Source organism: Plectropomus leopardus, chromosome 21 (genome assembly GCF_026936395.1).
Source record: "Plectropomus leopardus strain MGB_pleo_1.0 chromosome 21, ASM2693639v1, whole genome shotgun sequence".
NCBI classification, from domain to species: domain Eukaryota; kingdom Metazoa; phylum Chordata; class Actinopteri; order Perciformes; family Serranidae; genus Plectropomus; species Plectropomus leopardus.
In genome coordinates, this window is record NC_142196.1 from 6869488 (window position 1) to 6893083 (window position 23596).

At 41.3% G+C, this 23596-nt stretch overlaps 1 protein-coding gene across 6 annotated transcripts in view; it reads right to left on the reverse strand.

Moving 5' to 3' along the window:
- LOC121960465 (partitioning defective 3 homolog) overlaps nucleotides 1–23596 on the reverse strand; it is a 383207-nt gene that overhangs the window by 254060 nt on the left and 105551 nt on the right. For all 6 annotated transcript variants that reach the window (XM_088071635.1, XM_088071632.1, XM_088071633.1 and 3 more), the window contains exon 3: nucleotides 16288–16462. In XM_088071635.1, coding sequence (XP_087927761.1) covers nucleotides 16288–16462 — 175 coding nt within the window. The remainder of the gene's footprint in view (nucleotides 1–16287; nucleotides 16463–23596) is intronic.

The following is a 23596-nucleotide window of genomic DNA, read 5'->3' on the forward strand; positions in this document are numbered from 1 at the left end:
ACACTGACTCAGGTGACAACACTTGAGAAAATTTATCAGGTTTCACAAAGTTCACTGAAGACACAAAAAGCTTTACATTCTCAGCTTTTTTTGAGAAGTGCAGTAGTACTCCTCAACACCTGTGAAGAGAGTCTAAAACTGGTGAGTTGCCATTTTAGTATAAATGTGAGAACTTGTGCTTGAGCAGACATAACCCTATACATCACAGGTGCAATGTATAGCATGTAAACATCAATTTATAATAATTACAGTAATTATGAGACATTATGACAATAATTATATGGAGACAAGGTCATTACTGAGAGGACTAGCAGCTTAAGACAGAAAAGCACAGAAAAGCTGCTGGATCACTTTATGGCACTCAAGAGTTTGCTTCGTCTACATCTTAACAGGCCTAAATTGTCACAGATTTAATTGTCACAGCTGATGTGTGAGCAGAAACTGGAGGCTGATGAGTGAGTGAATGAATATCAGTGTTTGGCAGGTCAGACAGCATCTGAGGCATGGAGCTCATTCCCCAGCAGGTTCCAGACAGCACGTACACAAAATCCATATCGCAAACATTTCAGCCCCGAGAACAACTTCTTACCCAGCTCGGAACAAAAACATCCTCGCTCCAGCTGCTCTTTTCAGCAAAGATGACGAATGCAAACTTTTTTTCTGGACCCTTTGATGATTTATTGGGAAAAACAGAAAGTTATTTGGTGTGTGAGATGAGAGGAGTGCTGCGGGTGGAGTGATATGGGCACTGGTGTGATTGAGGCCTGTGTGGTTCAATGGACGGAGACATTTCTGCTTAAAAGCTGCCTGCTGCTGGGAGCTGCCACTGAGTGCATATGCTAATCTTGAAACAGCTTACACACAATCTACTTCTGCTCAGATACACACACATAAGCAGCATGTATGAGGTCAGAGTAGTTTACATGCAACAAGTCAAAGCACATCAGAGCGGCGCTCTTTCCATAACGCAGAGCAGAGTGACAAAGGCAAAACAAAAGTAAAGCACTCAGACTCGGCGCTGTGGGAAGAACTTTTATTAGGACTGTTTTAGAAAGAGTGAATCCAGGATGCTAAGAAACAGATGGTATTATGATGTGCAGACTGTGTTTTGGATATGCATCGCTCTGATCAGTCACGCAGTATTATGAAAGCACATGAGGTTTTCATTGAGATTCAAGGCAGGGGATGATGAGACGGAAGCAGGGGTTTAGAAACTTTTTCTTAGTATGTAAAGCACCCTTGGTAGGAATAACACAGTAATTGGGCAACAAGGTAACAGAGTGAGCTGGGAGACTTTTCCTCTGTCTCACTGATAATGCTGTGATGACAGTATGTCCCAAAATAATGCTCAGAAAGAGAGAGAAAATGGTGGTTTTATAGAAATGAAATGAAAGTCAAAAGGTGGCTAACAAATTAAAGTTGCTATATGTAGCACTTAACCATCAAAAAGTCATTACTACAGTCATATAACGCTATGTTTACATCATATACCACGCGCTTGGATTTCACCCAGAATTATCAGGAGTGGGTCATTTCAACAAAAAGAGATTGCTTCACCTGTCAAAACAGGAAAATGGTGATGGTCAAACAGTGCAAGTATAACTTAAGTTCCCAGAGTTTCTTAGAGTTTTGGATGTTAGCATTTAAAGGTCTCAACCGAAGTCCCAAGTTTCAATTGCTCACGGCAATGGCACAACATGACCCCATAGAAAGGTGTGTAGAATGATGAAATATGAAAGTAACTTTTCCGCAATTGCAACAGCACTTGAAGTACTGAAGTGTGGCCATGTGTCGAAAAGCATGAACTTTTTTATTCTATTGCAGCTGTCTGGACACACACATATTTCCATTTTTAAAAAAAATAATCTATAGGGCTCTCTCTAAATCGTGCTGTCATGCTAAAATGGAAGTTTGCTAACTTTTTCACAAGTTCCTTTGGACTTTATCTTCAACCGCCAACCATACTGTAGCACCACTGCCCAAGATTGTCTCAGTTCAAAGTTTCACATCCACAGTTTAGGGTGTATCTACCATAAGCAGTTATCCCTTTAAAACTAACAATAAGTGTAGTGTTTGTTTAAATGGTCAGACACTGTAGCCACAGGTAGGGGCATCAAACACATGAAATCTATTTTCACTGTCTCCTATCAGAAGTTACTTGAATGAAGTGAGGGAACTGAGATAAGAATGAATGAGCAAAGGCAAAAGAGGCAATTCTGTGTCATAGGAATGACATTTACATCTAAATCACTTTTCCAATTGCATTAGAGTGTCAAATTTTGTTGATTTTTGTTTGATTTTGGTCATGGTTTGGATTTTGGTTTTTTTTTTAGGGATGAATGAAGTCATAGGGACACGAGTACAGAGTTTACATCCTAACTATCCTGCGTGGTTAGGTTTTGGTAAAAAAAAGAACTTTGGTTGAAGTCGCTGAAAGGTTGTTTCTAATTAAATGTTAATTAAAATGCTGTGTCTCATGCACTTTGGAGTTTTTCTGCATTAAAGCAAGACCATGATCTTTTCCTAGTCTTAACAAAGCTCTGCCAATACCTAAAGAGAGTTTAATAATGCTATAGTTATGACCAGTGGATATTGGTCTGTAAATATTTTGGAGGAACAATTGAAATGTGTCATTAGTGAACGTGTTAATGATATGTTCAGTAACAACAGTTCTGGCAACTTTCCAGATTCGTTAATGAACCTTTCCTCATTATGTTAATAGAAAATGTAATCAAACCTGCATGACGTTTCTCCTAAACATATGTGGTGTTGCAATTGAGTTGTTAATAAACTTAATTTCTAGGAAACAGTGAGAAGAAAAAGTGAACAGATCCGATAGTTGTTTCACAAACTTAAGTCACACTCTTTCCAATGTACCAAATTTACACCAAACATTCAGAATGTTACTGATTCATCCTAATAGAATACAGACAGCGTACCCTTCCTTTTTAAATAAAGATCTCAAAAATGTTTTTTTTTTTGCCCCCACTGCTCACAATATTGGGACAGCTGGATGGCCGCACTGATATCAGTTTCAAGGTATACTACACAAAGCAGACAGGGTTTAAGGTAAAACCGAACAATTGGTGCCTGAACCAAGGACTATTCAGCGAGGTGCAAGCTTGCTGACAGCACAGCTTGAACCGAGTCTCGATTTAAAGCGTGGATCATGTCATCACCCTGCCCTTAAATGAGGGGCACCCAGGTTTGAGCTGAGGACCTCCTGATCTGCAGTCAAATGCTCCACCACTGAGCTATACCCCTTGACACTATTCCCAGGTCTCGGTAGGTAGATACTATGAGTCAGCCAGTTGTGGGTTTGATCTCTGCTACTTGACTAAATTCCATATGACAAAGACAATTTGGGGCGGCAGGCTTTAGGAAGTGGCCAGGAAATTCAACCCCTCTTGTCAAACTGCATCTGCTCACGCTAAAAACACAACCAGCTCCAGGGGGGTTTCTGTAGCTGAGTGCTATGTGTCTATGTAGAGAGTACAAAATGTAAGGGCACTTTCCTTTTGGAGAACAGTTAAGTGTTATTACTGTTAATATGAATGTGATGCCAAGACAAAATCTGCAACTGATCAGAGAAAAAAAAAAAAAACTTCTCACACAAACGTTCTGAGAATACATCCAGAGAGCTCCTAACTTTGCATAAAAAAATTCTAGCCAGGAGTTCTAGCTTAGTAATGATATAAGAAAACTATCAGAGCAAATTTAACGTTAGTAGGGAGGTGTGGTTGACCCTGCTGCTAATGACACATTCTTTTAAAAAGGTGCGTTTGGTTGACCCTGAAGAGTAAATAAAAGACAGAAAATTGCACTCTTATTGATAGTGGGTATAAAGGGACAGTATAATACTACACCATGAGACTGTGACAGTGCTCTAATTGTTCGTGTAATCACTCTGCCGATGGGAGGTTTGCGACAGACCTAGGTCATCACTGTTGCATTCTCTCAGATGCCAAACGTCTCAGTGTCATGATCACCTTCATTTCTGGTGTTACAGCGTTATTGCGTTGGATGGGAGATGTGAGCGCATCTCTAATAAGATCGACCACCCAACATTATCCCTGAATGATCTAATCTGTGGTGTTTCATTAACTCACTATAATTCAGTGTTTGGAGGATAATACTACCTCTTTCTCTTTCCACCATTTTCTCCTCTGCTTTAGAAACTTCCCTTCTCTGTTCCTAGCAGTTTTTAGCTCTCTTAAGGGCTAAGATTGCCTGGGTCCACACCTTAGAACCCGAACACTCCATCGAGTTTACTGATTAGTCTAGCAATGTGACATAAACACTGTTTTCTTGATCAAAAAGAAACTAACCAATGAGCACTGCAGGGAGGACTTGATTAGCCAATCAGTGCCACGGGTGAGACTAACACTGTTGTCAAGCATTGTCAACCATCATGCATCGTAGCTTATGAGGACTAATTAAAATGATGGTGAGTGCTACAGAAAAGATAGATGCTGCCATTGAGGCTTTTCTAAGATCGATATATCTTCTAAAAATCGCACAACATCATACACATCCGTTTCACTCTTACAACCCCAGCAAAACAAGTATGTTGGCATGGTTACGCTTCAGTGTGGACTTAAAATTAGGTTATATTCAAGCGATACCTTGGGACTATGGATGGAAATGGAGTTTAACATGTTAATTTAGTCTAAAATCTGTGAAGAGCTAAGATGCTTTATGAATGACTTAAATCTTTAATTTGATCTAGTCTAAACTGTGAGGGGGAATTATGAGAAAGAATTATCCTAAAATGTCATAACTAGGAGCAAGTCTTTGCACTATTTACCTGAATACAGCCCCTGATTATGAAGCAGTTTGCTGCAGTACTGGAGTTAGAAATGTTTTCTCTTCTACTGCTTCCTGTAGGCCTATGAAAGCATCTCAACACATATTAATAATTCATTGTTCAAATCTATGCCAAAAGATAAGAAGCAGCTCTTTCCCTCATAGCCAAAGATTCCAAACCCCGGACTTCAGCCCAGTATACCAACATGTGGTTTCCAAACATTTGCATGGGTAGCACAAAGGAAGTCTGCAGAGTAGTCACTGCACATTGTCAAATTAATTTGCCCTTAATGTTCAAATGGCTGACGGAAACCATTTCATGAGAAAAAACAATAAATCAAGCAGAGTATGTGAAAATGTTATCCTTTGATCAAGGCTGTGATTGTGAGCCAAAGTACTCTGAAAGCGATCGTGTTTGTGGGATGATGGGAATGTGGTTGGGGAGTGTTCTGGGATTTCCACAGCGCTTTGGGGTGGATTGTATCTATGTGGATCTGATGAAAAACAGGGAGAAGGAGAGCAAGGGGATGAGAGACATTTAGTAGCTGTGGCCAGGAGGATGCATCTCCCTCTCTCTCACACAAACAAGCTGGGCTAGTTTCACAAACATTTATCATGTGCAGTATGAAGCAAAAAGAATCCTGATTTGTAATTGTATCTAGCACACAGATGCAGTGAGATCATTATAACTAATACCACTGTATATCAAAGTGTTTTAATATATTCCATGATATTTGGAAAATGATTTGTTGCAGATTTTTCTCTACCTAAAAATCAAAAAAGTGAGTTTTTATGTAGTTTTAGAAAAAACATATAGGAGTCTATATTTGTTCTTCAGATGAATAATTTTGGCAGCATGTCCACATTTGTGTATTTCTGTGCGTGTGCTCATTTGTTAACACATGCACCCTTAATAATGAAAACAATTAGCATACTATCTTGCATGCACACAATAATGCTCCCATGTTGTTTGCATGAATGCATTCACATGTGTAAATGAATACCTGTCTGCATGCATTAGGTGTGTGTGTAAACACCCGCATGTTTCCAGCCACATGTGGCTGCCAGCATGGGCCTGCACATGCCTCTGAGTGCTTCCCTCACATGTGCTTTGAAGCAGACAGACTTCACAGGTGACCTCCCTGTGGAAGACAATGAAACAGAATGGTGCAGGAGCGAGAGAGGGTGGGGGGCCTCTTACAAAGGGACTAATGAAGAGGGTGGAGGAGTCGAAGGGTTGTTTGCAGGTCCACTGGGACAAGGAGCCCGGAGACAAAGAGATGCTAAACACTCCCAACCCTTTGAGGACTTATCGTGCTGAGAACAGGAGGCATTGCCCGTAGCCAATTTGACCCTCTTTGTCATGTCATACACAATGTAAAGGAACCACAGAGGTTCTCACTGACTAATGAGAGAGACAGAGACGTGGAGAGATGAGCTTAACACATTAGTTTTCTTCACCATTATTGCGTATTTAAAGTTAATTTCAATCATTCAAACATTTTTAATTTGAGTAGACAGGAAAGCATGTAATTAAGCTAATTATACTGAGGTATAATCATTATGAGTGTTTCAGTGACATGTTCTAAGATAAAGCCTAAACTATTTTTCCTTTTCTGTATTATCTTTGTTTTCATGTTACCAAGTTTTGGTTTTGTGATGAAATACTCTGAAATTCCCCAACACATATAAGTAGATCTACTGATGTGCAGTGAATGTTTCTGATTGTCAGTGAATGTCCATGTTGTGTTGATAAAGAGTTATGCCAATAAAATGCTGACTGAAACTGCAAATATGTTTCTGTCAGGTGCTGACCTTGCAAATATGGATGGAAACTAAACAAGCAAGTAGGGGGATTTGGAATTGAAAAGGAGGGAAAAATATGAAACCAGTGTAATAATTCTAAGTTAAATTATTCTCTTTGCATAAAATCTATAAAGCAACTTTGGTATAGATGAATTATCATCTCCTTTAAAGAGTACATCTATTTGTTCATAAATAACCCCAAACTCTGATTTGGGCTATTAAATTACTGTAAAACTTCATCACTTAGCAACAGAAGTGCTTTGTGATATTTTCTATGGTTACAAAGTTAGACAAAGATACTGTGAGCATGTTCTCTCTCTTTGTCTCTTACATGAAAAAACAAGACAAAAAAGGTCAGACGACTGTCAACTCTGCATTCAATCCTCCTGCTAACACTTCCTGTCTCTGCAAACTCTCACCCCAGAGATTATCACTCAAAGCAGTGCCAGAGGGAACAGGATTTATGTCAACACTATAAATATGTTAACATTTACAAAGTGGATAAACAAGCTGTACATTAAGAGTTCTCTGAGAAATCAGAAGTGGGCAAGGATGCCATATGTCAGATAGCGACAGGCAGACACATAACTCCGCTAAATGTCCTTCTGCTGAGTGTCTCAGATGACACCAGAGTCAGTGCAAACAAACTGTGGCTCCCTTCCCATGCTCCCTGTCACAGGGTTATGGCCAGCCCCCATTTAAGTCTATTTCTGCATGTCACAAAGTGTAAATGACTTTGTTCCCCAATCAAGACCTCACTGCTCCTGTGTTGCTTTAAGTGTGACACAAGTGACCTGCAGAACTGGTCTCAGCCCAACTCAGGAAGTAATAAAGCAGTCAACAAACTCTGACACACACAGTCTCTTTCTCACACACACATACACAACTCCACATGATTCAGCTGTCTAGCTATGGCTTTATTGGGATCCCGGCAGAAGTAATAATAGGAATACTGGTAGCACATTCCCAGCAGTGCTGAGTGGAGACTTTTACCACTCCAAGCACTTCACACTTCATTACCAAAACACTGTCTTCACCATTTAACAGTACCAGCCGTTGCAATAATTAGCTATAATAAGCCCTGGATGCTATTATGATAGTATGAGAGTTTTTATGACTAATATTCCCTGTAACTGTGAACTGAACCCCCACTCCTCGACAGTTTAAAGACCCACCCTGGGCACTCCCTCTCTCTCCCCCTACAAGCGTGAGTATGATTAAGAGTTGACATAACTAATAGCCTCTCCACTAACTCAGGTAGAGAAGGCAGTTCAGAGTCTCACGAGGGCTGGTGGGTTTAAAAGTGCTTTCAGCTTGCTAATGATGAGCTTGCTATCCCAACATCCTCAACGCTGAGTGTGTACTCAACTCTGAAGCTACTTTGAGAGGTGTGATGCACAGTTGGAGTGGTTGTGAAGAGTTGAGTAGATCTATGAAGGGCCACCATGACATAAACACATCCATCCTCTCACATATATACCTTCAAAGGCAAAAAAATGCTATTCCTTTCCGAAAGTATTATAAATAACTCCTGATAGGTTAATTGGAACAATAGGGCTTTGCCTAAGCAGCCATGTGCAACACAGGGGAATGCACCAGTGAAAATCAAACACGTAACTCTAGGCTTTTTAATTGTGTTGAATCAGAGCTAAATAAATCTTCAGTTCTTGTGTCATTATTTGCTGGGAGGATAAGCCTGCCATGACGATGGATAGCGTCACGGCACTGCAGAGGTGGAAAGAGAAACAAAGAATCCTGAAAATGACTGTCATCACCTCCTCCTGGAGCCAAAAATAAAAGAAAGAAAGAAAAGGAAACAATGAGAAAATTTAAGCTCACCACTTGAGAAATTGGAGCCTGTTTCTTGGCAATTCCATTTGCTGCAATGATAAAACTCAGTGAGGAATGGAGGGTGGTTCCCTCATTTATTCTGCTCTGCAGTTTTGTTTTTGTGGACAACAACTTTACAGAGGTACGTATTGGGGAAGGTTTAAGTACTTCAGCACTTTATTTGTTGCAGTGTAGGCTTATGTGTTCTCTATCTGAATCTGCGTTGGCTCGGTACTCGCCAATCGCTTCTCAAGCTGAGAGGCTCACCGCAGACGCTCCTCAGATATCCAGCATGCTAAATATCCGGACCTGTCAAGAATTTTGTCGGCAAGCTACAGTTAATGAGAACACAAGAAAAGGGTTGAGGACAGAATCAAGTGGTGCTGCAGTGCTTTCCAAAGGGAGTGTGTGTGTCTGTGTGTGTGTGTGTATGTGTATATTTATGAGGGAGAGAGAGAAGATGACAGGGAAAGGGGAGGAGAAGGTAGAAGGCTGACTATTACACGCAATGTTTTCAAAGTTATTAGCATAATAACTTTGTGAGAATGTTTCTTTGTCACATTTTGACATATTGATATTTTCTAGTAAGCACCTGCCTGACCCCAGACTGTGGTTCAACCCTGGCATCACATGAAACACTCATTCCTCCTGATAAAAGATGTTGTAGTGTGTGACCTCCCATCTCCAGTCAGTCATATATTGTGAAAACCACAATGACTTTAGGACTCCCAGTTACAAGACAGCAAGTTGTAGTGTGAACACTGCAGCACACTACATGACTTTGAACGCTGTGTGAACTTAGTTTAACATCCTTCCTTATTGTTTAATTTTGTGGCCCTGTTTTGTAGACCTTGCCTCCCAGAAACACTGTAACCACAAAAAGTCACGGACCAAGGGAAGGGCCCACTGTCATAATCCAGTTTCAAGACCTTTATTATTTTTAATTAATTCTGCTCACGTGGTATTTATTCTCAAGAAAAGTTTAAAGATTATAAAAATAGAGGCTGACACAAAGACTGAAACCAGGTAGTTGCATTCCAACATGGGAGAACTGGTTTGTTTTTTTGTGTGTCTGGGAAATAATGAAGCAGACATGTATAGTTTGGTGTGTACTTGATGGGAACTAGGAGCCAACAGGGTATATAAATACCACAATGATATGATGAGTGTGTGTGGGGGGGGGGCAGGCAATGGTCGATGCAAATGTTGCCTTGGGGCCCCATAACAGGTTAATCCAGCATGCACAGACTCAAAGTCCCGTTAGTGAGAGTGTTTAAGGCTACCAACAAATCTAGCAGGGATTAATAGCACTACAGAACTGTGGCAATTAGATGACTCAAAGATGAAACAAATCTGGACTTTTTTGATAAACACAACTAAATTTATGACTAACCAGTGTGTACCTTGTATAACAAGGTAGTCCTGGGCCTGGTCTCATGCAAGTTAAGATACAATTGTTTAATCAAAGTTATGGCATTTGCTGAGATTCTAAGAACTTTACTGAAAAGGAAAGGCAGAAGAGGGAGACAGATAGAGCCGACGTGAGATGGGTTAACCATCAGACAGGACCAATCAGCAGATGCACACTGCCACTGTTATCAACTCTGTGATTCTTCAGATATCTAAGCCCTTTAGATCACACTGCATCACCTGCTCACCGCTGAAGTGAGAGATTGAAGAGGTAGTTCTGTACCAGAGAGAGTTGGAGAGAGAGGGCAGATGAGAATGATAAGTATCAGCGCCCGCTATCAGACCTAGCTGCATGTGGTTCCAAGCCTAAACCTGGTAGTTTATCTATAATTGACAATCACTGCCTTTGGAAGTCACCCAAACCCACTGGGAGAGTCCACCATGTGGAGGGCAGTCCACTTTTTCAGCCTTAAATCTGCGATGGAGATCTTAAAAAAAGAAATAAAATGCTGAACAAATACTACATCACTATCTCATACATTAGTTCTTGTGCCTATACAAGCAGTTTCGTGTTTTTAAAATGTTTAGCGAGGCAAACATACTAACCTACATGTCAGTCGCTATGTCCACTTATGTTGTGTGTCACTGCGTCACTATGCATTTCCTCTCCTGTAGTGACTTTTATATGGCCTTGGCTGGTGGCAGGGAGCCTCCTCAGAGGGAGAACACTAAGCCAAATTGATTAGATGAAGGCCCTCTTCTTCGAAGGTGTCCACAGCCCCCCCCTCACACACACAGAGGCAATCTCTCTAATGGCCTCCCAGCAGCCCTGTCACCACAGAGCTTCAAGGACCAAGGGAGCAGAGATTCAAGGACCACAGGACCAGGTCAGTGAAGGACTGGACAATTTGTCAACACCATGGTCCTTTTTTAAGGATGGACGCACCAAAGTTTGTCTTGACTGGGGTTGAAATTCCTAAAAGTGGTCACAGGGAAACTGTTGAAATGTCAACTTGTCTGTAGACATTTTACTTTAATCTGTTCATCGGCAGGGGGTTCAATCATGGAAGTGTCATTACAATCATTGTGATCTTCTGTTAAGTGTTTTAAAGCCACTTCACATCAATGTCAGTGTAGTTTTAACCTCTGTCGATAGCTCTCAAGCTTCTCCCATTTTCTGATTGCGTATCCTGACAAATTGACATTGAGCCTATAAAAACCTCGGAACAAACCCCCGACAGTGAAGAAATAGTAACACAAAAGTAGTATTCTGTAAAAGTTCAAGGAAGACAAATCAATGCTAGATATATGTTGAATACCACTTTCAGACCTATACCTGCCAATAAGAACATACTTTACACCAATCCTGTAATCATACATATGGTGCTATCAAAAGCCAACATATTACAAGCCTAGGTACAACGTGGTGGACAACATGATAGTTTAGACCAGAGGTGCTAAATATTGGTAAGGCCAAGGACCCTTTAGCTAAGAGAAAAAGCACGGACCCCCTACTCAATATATTATATAAAACTAAGTGGCATATTAAACTGGGCTACAATAACATGCATAGGGTGGCCTGATGTGCCGCGTATAAACACTTTTATGGTGCACACAATACTAAGCTATTAAAATAATTGGTAACAGATTCATATCTTTATCAACATTTTTTTTTTTGAGGTTGACAGTATGTCAGAGTCTCTAGCTCAAAGAAGTAACAAAACAATGACAATCTTTTCCATTTGTTCCTCTCTGTCTTCGGATTGAAAAAGAAAGCCATTAATAGTGGACTTTGTCACTTGGCACAGCTGCCCTCTAACATTTGACTTCCATTCATTTCAGCCTTAAAAAGGTAATACAACTATGAGGATTTGTTGCACCATTTCTGTCTCCCTACGTCCATACTTTATAGACTGTCAAGAAACAGTTTAAATATTGGTAAACTTCGACAAATGGCAACCTGACTGCTCTGGGTCAAATTAAACGACCCCAGTAAAACTCTTTGAGCAACAAAGAACAGAACATTCAATTTCAAAGCTACAAGCACCATTAAGATCCAGTGTTAATTTAAAGTTTCAGAAATTTTCTCTTACTTCTGAAAGATTCGAATTTAGTGGTGAGTAGCGGCAGAGGCAGCTCCGGCGTCCGTATAATTACGGGAAAATTACATTCATTATTGTAATTTACATCTCATCTCCAATCCAATTATTAGCAGTTTGACCTGCACGGCACATGTTAGCATGGAAATCTAAAATGTGCTCCCAAGACGGAGGCAAGGGGGGGGGGCGGAGGACAGAAAGAAAGCGAAAGGGAGAGTTTGGGACTTTGGGAGTTGTAGGAGGGGAAAAAACAATCAATATGGCTCTAAAAGATGATGATTTTAAATAGCCATAATTCTCTGCCTCAGAGCACAGCTGCCAAGGGCGCCGCTGCAACACTTTGATGTCTGATATGCAATATTGCTGCCAGTAATTTGCTCATCTGCATCTCTGGAGGGACCATCGCCTGTCTGTCTCGTTCATCTGCCTGACCGTGCGTATATGTTGCCAGTCAGTCTGTCTGTCTGTCCGGCTGTCTCGCCACCTCTTCAAATTGTTATTCAAGACACACATATACAACTCCTGAGGCTCTTTTGGAGTGGAGTGGAATTAGGAACTTGCAAGTGGGTAAAAGTCTGTGCATGAGCATTATAAATAGTCTCCACGGAACAAACGCATCCTGTAAACAATGCAATCTCACTTGAGTATTGTTGGTAGAACTGAACTTATGTAAAGTACCACAAAACATATAATTTGCCTTACCTGCCTGACTGCCTAATCAGCTGCAGGTTCAGCCCCCTGTCTCTCAGTCCTAACTATCTTCTTCATAGTTATTATCTCTGAAAAATTGCTATAGACATACCTATCACTGTGAGAGATGCAGTATGTAGGAAGCAATCAGTTCCTCTGTTGTGCTGCAATCTTGTCATTATATTTCTTGAATGCTAAACGTGCAATTTACAAGGAATGCATGGACGGGCTAAGAAGCATTTGTTTGTGTGGGCGGTTAGGACAGAGCTTTCATAAGCTCTGCATTGTGGTATCAGAATGAAAATAGATGTGGTATGACATGCTTGCACACAATCAAAATGTTCACAATATAAGCTAAAGAACAAACAGGCCATTTATATATTATATTTATATTATATTATATTATATTATATTATATATTTATTACTCTATTAATATATTAATTACTCAAAGTCAAACATTTTATTTGGGGAGATGAGAGTTAGGATCAGCATAGATTGGAGCAATTTCCTAAAATGATCCCTATTCACTAGCTCTTCACTATTAACATAACCTCGATACAAAGTCACATTCAAAGCCGTGGAGGACAACAAGACTATCAACATAAGCACTCACCACACCATGAACACCCATTATGGATGTTATTGATTAGCTGTTTCATCATAGACAGACGATAACAATTTTGACTGATTAATTCATCAGTTATCAGTTAAATGCTTTAAAATATATTATACTGGCATTACGAGGGAAAATGATGAGACAGCGAAGTCTGCTGCTGCCCAGACTAAAGCTGTATGACGCCCCCAAGGCATGCCACGATGTTGCTCATGGGAGGTGACTACAGCATCCCTCAACAAGCTAGTGACCCAGAGGCAGAGGTGGACACCTTTATGAGAGACCCTAATTGGCTTCTAATCCTCCTCACTAGTGCAAAGGATCAGAAAACTTTATGTTGCTGCAATTACATAGATAGTCAGTTCAACATCAAGAAGCTAACACAGCAGCAGCTGATATCAAGACACCAAGCTTTTCAAACAGTCCCACCAAAGTCTCACAGACACAAAAACAGCTCAACTCCAAAATTTAAGCCATTAGGTTACATTAGCCATGGTATGCTATAATTTAGACCTGTCACTGTGTGGGCAGACGTCCACTGTGTGGACGATTAACAATGGTGGGCTTTCTGTCACAAAAAAAAAAAACACCCTAAATTAGCGTCACCACGAACACTAGTAGGTTCCATGCTTACTCAATTTAAGTTATTGTATATAATGGAACTACTTTAAATGCAAAACATCCCTAAACAATCGTGCTGACTGATGCATGTGGAAGACAAACTTGAAAAAAGCAATGGACAAAGTAATAGTTTATTTGAGTTTGCTACACATTCTGTGAATTTAAACCCACTGTGAAAAGGCAGTGTTTTGGCGTAGCTACAGGTTCATATTCTTCACCAAAATTATATTTACCAAGTAGCAAGGCCAAAAAAAACAAACATATTTCTTCCATTATATGTCAACAGTGCATCCGCCCAGGTATAGACCTGTTGTTCGAGGATTTTACTTTCAAATTCAACTGCACATAAACTAGTTTGGGGCAGCGTTAGTAAGGTGACACCCACATACAAACATGCGGAGAGGCGGAGAGGCGGAGAGGCGGAGAGAACAGAGTGTGGGGACCAGTCAAGATTGAGCCAGGGATTCAAGGTCAGATAAGGGCTTCCAAAACAGCCTTAAATTAACTTATATTTTTCAAAGGAATAATAGTGTTTTAAGTCATCCTTCCACCTCATCTGTTTTAGAAGCTACTCAGTACTGCAGCATCTTTGTTTGTGTGAGCAATAAAAGACACCAACATATCTCTCAGAAACCAAGTCAATGCTTCAAATGTAGGTTTTATTTGAAGCCTGTGGACAGCAGGTCAGATAGCTTCAAACAGACCTGTCTCTCACACTGTGCAGCTCGTTTACTTTCAGATTGCCATTGCTCCATTCTCGGGATCAATTTCCATAAATCTCCACAGTCTAACAGGCAGGTTGAGAGAAGCTTATGTCAGGGCCGGGCAGTAAAGTCTACTGTTCATTCATGTGCACGTGTGTGTGAGTCCATGCCCGTATGTGAGTTGTGGTTTGAAAGTCTTAGATGTCCTTTGAAGTTTAAAACAGCTCTGCATCAGCTCACTGGTTCCACTTCATGGGACGTGAATGTGTGGACATGAGCTACATCCGAGTCACTGACTTGTGTGCCATTTTCTGGTTGTGTGTGCCGTGTGTGAGCTTGTGCATGTCCACCTTGCTCTGGCATGTGTGCTGTTGCTCATGCATGACTGAGTATCCAACTGTGTCTCAATTCCTTCCGTTGTCTCGGTTTCTACCTGTCTGTCTGAGTGAGTACACTGCCATTCCCTGGACACACTGCATAGTCTTGACAGACTCACGACTCCACAAAACACACCTGAAGCATGTCAAGTAAAACATTTGTTGTAGTTTAGAAGTTTACTTTGGTGCTTTTTGGTATTATTTGAGTCCCCATGTCCAGCAACAAGCAAACCAAAGCTCATAAACAAACACATGTATTTACAGCCTAAAATCTCTCATCTTTTATCCAGCCTGGGAGATTCAAATCAATAATGGAGCCTTACGGAAGCTTTTTCAGTTCTTTTGTTGTGATTTAGCTTGTCTGGACTTCAGACCTTCAACATCAAGAAACAGCTGAATATATGCATCAGTCCAGAAGGTGGTTTGCCTTCAGTCTCTACTGCTATGCTCAGCTTTCCATAGTAGCTTTTACCTTTCTGATGTCAGCCTTCATGTCCCTGACCATTTAAGCTTTGCATTTCATGTTCCAGCTGGTAGCACAGATTGCCTGCTAATTATTAAAAAGGCACAGCACAGGCCCTTTTGCTTTTATTATGTCATACTATACATGTCTAAACTGCCAACTGCATTTTACTCAAAAGCAGAAATTTTATTTCAAGCTCCTTGATATCCCAATTAGGTAACTTGACATTTTAGCAATATATGAAATAATATCTTTAGTTTCTGCAGTGTAACATTAACATCTGTTATTGAAATCATGATGAGAGCTTTGTTTAAAGATCAGTGAACTATTAGTTGTGATGCAATATCAGAATCCATCAGCTATCAGTCTGACAAAGATAAAGCCTCTGGGGAAAATATTTGTAAGGTTCCTGTGTAGCCAGCAGATATATACAGCTGACAGATATCCGGCCAGAGACTTCCTCTTTTGTGCGCTGGTCATTGATTACAGTCTGATTAGCAGCTTGAGACGTGAGAATGAGGTTTGAGTTGAAAGATGACGTCTACTTTTGAAACTGTTTTACAGGTAGTCAGCAATTAAAGCTAATAAAAAGCTAAATTGTTAACAGACAATAGCTGATGGATACTGAGATGGCATTTCTGCCGATGTGCCTCTTTTGCTCCCCATAAGGACTGTCTACATGCATACAACTAAAGCCTGCTTACACATGATTGGCCAATACTACTTGGACCACAAACAGACTACCAAGAACACTTGTGATACCAAAATCTTGTCCCACTGCCTACAGATTGTGAATTCACATGCAGACACCTGTTAAAAGAGATTAGTGGTGACGTAAAGTTCTGTTTATATTTTATTGGACTCACTGGATCGCAGAGCAGACGGGGTGACCTCGATCTCACTGCTGGCTTGGTAGGGCTGAAAGGCCGACACCGAACTCACGTCACTGGCGAAGGGCTCAGGACTTTGCGTACCCGTGGAGCTGGCGCTGGTACCGTCACCTCCATTGTGAGGATCCTGCTCTTCATATACTGCTACCAGCTGGAGGGAGAGGCAAAGAAAACACTAGTTAGAGTGTAAGTTTTGTGTTTTGGGAAATTAAGACGGACAGAAATGTAACCAGTCACTATATACGCAGGTTTAAAGCTTTTTTTTGTATAAATATGCATCCATACATCAATGGTTACTAGCACAGTTGCTGTTTGTATGTTTTGGAAATTAACATTTACCCCACTCAATCATATTGTAAGTCTTATATAGCAACTCTCTTTCTCTCTCTCTTTCTCTGTCTCTCTCTCTCTCTCTCTGTCTAATCTTGCAACATCTGCAGTCATGTAGCACTTGCTGTTCCGGGTTGCCAGGTTTGGCTCCCACAGTGAACAGCTGCTCCATTCCCACAAAGGTGATACGTTGCCACGTTTCCCAGGCCAGATAGGGAGAACTCCCCAAAGCATCCCGTAATTATCAGAGTCTGACACACACAGCTCATCACTGCAGCCAACACGCCCACTTAACAAGAGAGCAAGAGAGAGGCAGCAGCCTGGATTATGGCGTGAGAGAAACACTAGACTCTGGGATGAAGAAAATTAGATTGACCAATGCTGATTTACTACATATGAGTCAAGGCTTATTCTTATGCTCCTGGACTGAGACATGCAGAGAGAGAGGGACAGAGAGAGAGAGAGCAGTGAAAGAATATAAAACCTGAAGTGGTAGGGTGCCAAGTGGTTTTCATTGCCAGCATAACCTGTTACTAAACCTCTAACAAGGAGATTAACCTCTTATTCCATCCAGACAGAGCAATCATACAGCAGCAGCCTGATGCACACTCTGCTATACAGAACAACAGTATGTATATTACAGACATGAGATGAGTTCCTTTTTATGTCTTTGTGCCACATGCAAATCTATGTAATGGAAGGCCATGGATGTGGAGAGAGCAACCAACAAAGATGGTATTAGTTGCCGTTGGGAGCAAACAGCTTTCGTGTATTCTGCATCGTATTTCTCTGAAGGTAAAAATAGCACAAGTGTTTTCCCATGTATTTGCTGTTTTTCATCACCCCTACGCAGGGAAAATCTGCATATAAACAAGTTTAGAAGCCCCTGCTCTTCTTTTGATTTAATTCATATGCAGAGGATGATGCTTAAGTGTGTATGTGTTTGTGTATCTGCGTCTGAATTTATGCCTTTCTGGGAGTATGCCCATGTGGTTTACTGTTGCTGTAATTCACAGCGACATCTCTCACGCTGGCTTTGCACAATTAAAGCAGACTGCATTTTTTTCCTTAAGATGTTTCCTCGCATCGCAATGCCGTCTCTGAGACGTACTTTATCACTGAGGGCTTCACCCATTTCACTCTAATCACGTTCCATTCCGATCTTGAAATTGCATTCCTCAGGTTGTGAGGGTTTTGTCGCAAATTTGCTCATTGCACCAGAGAGGCAATCAGTGAGGAAAGAGATTCGCTGCTAGAAAATAAGAAGGCCTTAATATAAGAAGTCAGGCAGTTTAAGGAGGTAATTTGCTGAAGGTTTGCTTATTGGCAAATGTGTAAATTCATGTGTTAAAACATGAAGATGTGCTTTGCTCTTAAATTAAGTAATATGCTTTCATTTCCATATCTGATACTTTGATATTTGGTTTATTTACAAGATGTTAAAACTTATATCTGGAACTGGAGAATTTTTTCGTGTTTGAAAGATGAAATTATGTATTGGCTGAAAATATCTGTGACGATGATAAAAGGAGCAGCTACGTGAAGATGGCAAGGCAACTGTGAACACAGACTCGAGTGAAGGGTTGTCCCCAGAGGTATTTACACTGCCCGAGTGCATGTTCGAGCCAATGAATCATTAGTGACAAAGTAATCAGGCCTCCCATTCATATGTTGCTGGGAGTATTTAGCAACCTGACAAGCCCTCTGCCTGCCAGCTGCCCATTTAGAGAAGTGGTGAATACTGTTGTTGGTGTCGCGGCGAAGCGTGATTCATTTTTAAATACATTCCAAATCCCTCTAATTAGGTCCACTTTGCTATGCCTTGCATCCTTTCACCAGACACTCCAGAGCACTCTGTGGGTATCTGACATGTTCAGCTAAACTCATCCACGCACCCTCCATTTCATAATCAAATGGGTCCGCATTTATCCTGCATTCAATATTTATGGGCTCTTGAAAGTGCTCGTTCGTCCCCTAAACCCAGGGAGACATGAGAAGTTCCCACTGTTCAGCAAGCTGAATTCTCCTCTCTAAGCAGTACACCCACACTATTGTTTTGCTTTTTTTTATTCTTATCTCTGTTTGTCCTTGATCTGTTGACCTAAGGTTTACATGGCATGTCGATTTCATTAATCCGCAATGACAAAGTTTAATTAAACACAACTTTTAAGTATTTCAAAGTATTTTGAATTCATGTCTGAGAGATATGGGCAGCAGGCATGGCTATAGGTGTCATAATTTCATCATTTTATATCAAGATTTTCGCACTGATGCATATCACAATAGCATCAGTCAACCATGAGAATAATTTATCAACCAAGTTTGAAAAGTTTCTTAGTTTTTGGATTCTGAACAAATTTATGCTTATCTACCAGGTCCAGTTATGACTCTGAATGATCATTTCCAAAGATGCAGGCATCGCTTGTAGCCGGTTCTTCGTGCTGCGACCAAATCAAACAAATTGGCAAAAAAGAGGGAGTTGGAAAGAACAGAAACTTTCCCACACATGATCAATACACGTCTGTAGAGTATTTTTGGATCTGCAAGATTCTAAGAAGTGCCCCATAGAGCCTGCATTCCTAGCTCTCTTCCCATCGTCATTCTGTCCTCTGTGCTGTAGAGAAGGGGCACTTTTGGCCAGAGGGAAAACTGATGCAATTGTTGCTGTTGACAGGACAGAGCTCAAGCTGCAGCTCAAGCTGCAACGCAAGCGAAAACCATTACACAAACGCTTTCCCTCCTTCTGGGAATTGGTCACAGTCACTTTAGAACTGAGAGGATTTCATGTTTAAATTTTTTTATTCTCACACTTTCCCCCCATGGCTGCTGTGCAGCGGGCGTCGAGTTGTATTCAGAAGTTTTTCAAAAGGAGGAAAAAGTTTTTTAAGCGATGCAAAAACGGGAACACCGTGGCTAATTGTCAAGTGGCGTAACAGCTGAGGCTGAGGAGTCAGAGCGAAGGGAGGAGAGGGGAGTGAGGGAGAATTTTAAAGAGCCCCCGAATAACAAGTTGCTACAACCTGCAATAAAATACACAGTTATATCAAAACCAAAGGTAGGAAAAGAGGAGTGGGAGAAGAAAAGCACATGACAGGATGTGAGTTGAAGAAATGTTCCAGTTTCCAGTCTCAGGATAAACTCTGGAGCGATTTGAAAAACCTATTTAGGCTCCTACCTGCTTCAGTTGAGAGAAGCGAGGGAAAGAGAAGAACTGACTGAGTCTTATTTCATGGGCCTCTCTTTCGCTCTCTCTCTCTCTCTCTCTCTCTCTCTCTCTCTCTCTCCAGCAGGGAGCGACAACACTGCTGCTGCCTTAAGCCCCTGGAGCAAGGCTGACACTCATCCACTCTCAGCCGGTTCCACTGACTGTCACAGCAGCTGCCAATCAACCACTATCTACCTGGAAGCCTGAGGGCTGCTGGAGAGAGAGGCAAGAGCAGAGGATGGAGAGAGATGATGATGAAGGGGCGAGACGAGACGGAGGAGAGGAGAAGAAGGGAAAAAGAGAGAAAGTCAGAGGAGGCCGGGCATTCTCTGCAGCCTAGGTAAAGGCTGTAGTTGGGATTCAGCATTTCCATATCTGTAACTGAGAGAGCACATAGACAGGGCACCGAAAAACAGAATCTCAGGGATGCCTTTCATGTTGGCCTCCTTTGATCTCCTCCCGGCTTTTGGCAGCGAGGGTGGAGTAGAAGAAGAGATGGAGAGGAAGCAGCTGAGGAGGGGATGAGGTGCTGTTTTGACAACCTCTTTCTATCTCCTTTCTCTCTTCTCCGATCCCCCCTCCACCTCAAGAACCTCTGATCTGCCAGGAAGCCCGGGCATTAGGACTGGCACACGTACAAAACAGCTGTCCCGAGCGTACACCGAGCCCCGTACCAAAGACGTGAGACAACAGAGGTTATTAGTAGTCATGGGGCAGTGCTGGCAGTGCCACCAGAGACATGTAATACCTGCCCTGCGATGCTCTGACGCTAATCCATATCTGCCACGACAGCTTTTTCACAGCCGAGTGGAAGGGACGGCTGACATGAGTCAAACCCCGGGAAACCTGTCTGCTCAATCCACACCTTCAATTAAAAAGCACATCCAAAGTCGCGCCAGGCTACGTTCCGCTGTGAATACTTATTGCTGCACAAAAAGTCATCCCTTGGAGGCAAGATTCATATGTATTCATTTGTCTCTCGCACTGTTCTTCTTTTCCCTTCCAATCCAAAATTACGTGTGTTACTAATAAGCTGTGATTATAACGTAAAGAATAGACAAACAAGCTAAATTCACTGAGCAGAGTTTACTCCCCCTGACTTCTATTTGTGCCCGAGATGCTGCAAGGCTTTGTGCAAATGTCTGTTACATTTGTTTGGAGATGAAAGAAGGAAGGAATGACACTACGGTCAGAGTATTAATTGGTGTAATGAATAAGTTGAGTTAAGTTATGCGCTGCTCGAAGTAACCTACACATATACTGCCTCTACTAATAAAACCCAAACACACACATTCCCACACACACAAACAGAGCAGGCTTCACCTCTCCTCCCCTATCATTTATCATCATTTTATTGCAAGGGCACCAGGGGCGCAAAGTTATTACAGGTACAGTAGCTGTAGAAAGCCACTCCACCAGAAACTCCAAGAACTTTAAACTTGTTGAGTAATAGCCATGAGCCACTATCCCTCATCCACACACCACCCAACTATCCATCCGTCTGTCCATCCACCCATCCATTTGTCCCTTTCAGCACTCACCATCTATCAGTCATGGATCCTTTCAGTATCCATCAAAGAGTCAGATTTCTAACTGTCCATCCGCAGAAGTGATTTTTTTCATTTTTTGCAAGTCATAAGTATGTCTCAAGTCTTTACATTCAAGTCGAGAGTAATATATTAAATTTACAAAAATCATGAATCATTTTTAAAAATTGTATTTATTTCTTAAAACAGGTTTGTTGCACTTAGTGCGCAAAGGATATTCTATACGTAATTAATTACACTTATAACATTTTACTCATTGTTTCGGTTGCAGCCCGAACAGCACAGATTTACAGTTACTGGGATGGGGTGACTGTTAGTTATTCCATTGCGCACAGCCACTAGGCACTGTTGTGCACACATGGAACACAGTCTCTGATTTGTCAACAGACTCTATCCAATCCATTATGGGATACATATTACCCTCAGTAGGCGTCTGCTAATGGCTAACAACATGATTAATCACCTTAATAAACGTTTTAATCTTTTTCTAATCTTTACTTTCAAGTCAAAAGTCTCAAGTCCAAGTGAAGTCAAGAGTCATTGTTGTTAAATCCAAAGTCAAGTTGCAAAGTTTTTGGGGGGTTTTTTTTGTCAAGTTGGATCATGAAATTTGTGACTTGAGTCTTACTGGAGTCTAAGTCATGTGACTCAAGTCCACACTTCTCTCTATAAGTATGCAAACATCAGCTCAGTCCAGCCCTCATATGATACACTCCTCACCACAATGACAAAACATGGTCTTTTCATTTCCCTCTAAGAGAGCATGACCTTTACTTGTAACTTTTTCATGACGTCACAATAGAGCAACCTTACTGCTCTTACTGTAGAGTTATCACAGAGTTTTCAATATTTCATCCTTTCCTCGTGTCCATTATTTCTCACACGCCCAGAGTCGAGCAAACCAACAAAGTGCTTAGTCCTGTATTTTTCCTGCTCATTAAGATCATCAAATATTCAGAGAATAGGTCTCGAGCACTCTGGCCTGCCATCACTAGCATTCCGAATAACCCTCAAGTGGCACCCCGCAGTGCCTCAGAAACATATGCATATTTCAGGTGCTGTCACATGGGGTTGATGCAAGGGAAGAGCGCCCTGAAGGCTTGCTAAGGCAAGACCTGAAATGATGACACACACCGCAAAGCAAATGTAATGCGTAAAGATGCTGCGACACATGGAATACATCCTCGTGTTTATTACAGTGATGGTGTGCAAGGGCAGCGGAGGAGGGTGTTATGAAGGAGAAGGGAGGGGGAAGTTTATACACCGCAGAGCAGGGAGATGACAGGCTTAAAGAAATATAATCCCAAAACAAGCAAACGCAAGTCCTGAGATTGGTTTACGCTGCTGTTCTCGCTAAAACATTAAGTCATCATTTCTTTCACTTTTTAAAGCAAAGCAGCTCACGAGGTAGATTTACTGCTGGAAGAAGAGGAAAAAACAAGGCAGGAGGGGTGTTAAAGAAAGAATGGGCAAAGAAGCAGTGAGAAAATATACAGAGCAAGCAAAGTTTAACCAGATTAGAGACTCATCCCTTTCAAATCCACTCGGCCAAGTTCTCGTCCCTGCCTTTGAAGTTTTCCTCCTGTGTTAGGGGAAATGAATTCACACATATTAGGGCGCTCTGTGAGCGCTACCTACGCAGTGCTGACAGAAGGGAAAATTCCTACTACGCCCCCGTCGCGTTCTGCTGCGTATATTAATACCTTATAACCCGTGGTCATATGTACAATTCAACCTTATTCAGCCCTGGGAAATAAATAATATTTTTTTTAGAGGCACACAAAAGACCTTCACGGTCTGCAACTTAAGAGTGAAGGAAGAGGGGGAGAGGAGGGAGCAAGGGAAGGGAAAATGATGACATATTCATGAAAGCAATTAGGGTGGCTGTCCATAAGAAAGCAAGAAACATGATGAGCATCTTATGACCTCGAATTAACATCAATCACCTGACACTAATTAACACTGCGCAGACACATAGAATTATACTGAACTAATCTTGTTCCATCAACACGTCTCAGTTTTAAATGTAATCATAACAATTATCCTATTCCATTTGAGGTGTACAGAAATCTCTTTATTTCATTTCATTTTGAGCTTTAATTTGCACAAGCATAGTCTCAAATATTCTTCAGTTTACTTTGGTTTTTTATTGTTTTGAAGGACTTTGCACTTTTAGGTTGAATGCACAGAAAGCCAGGCTGCA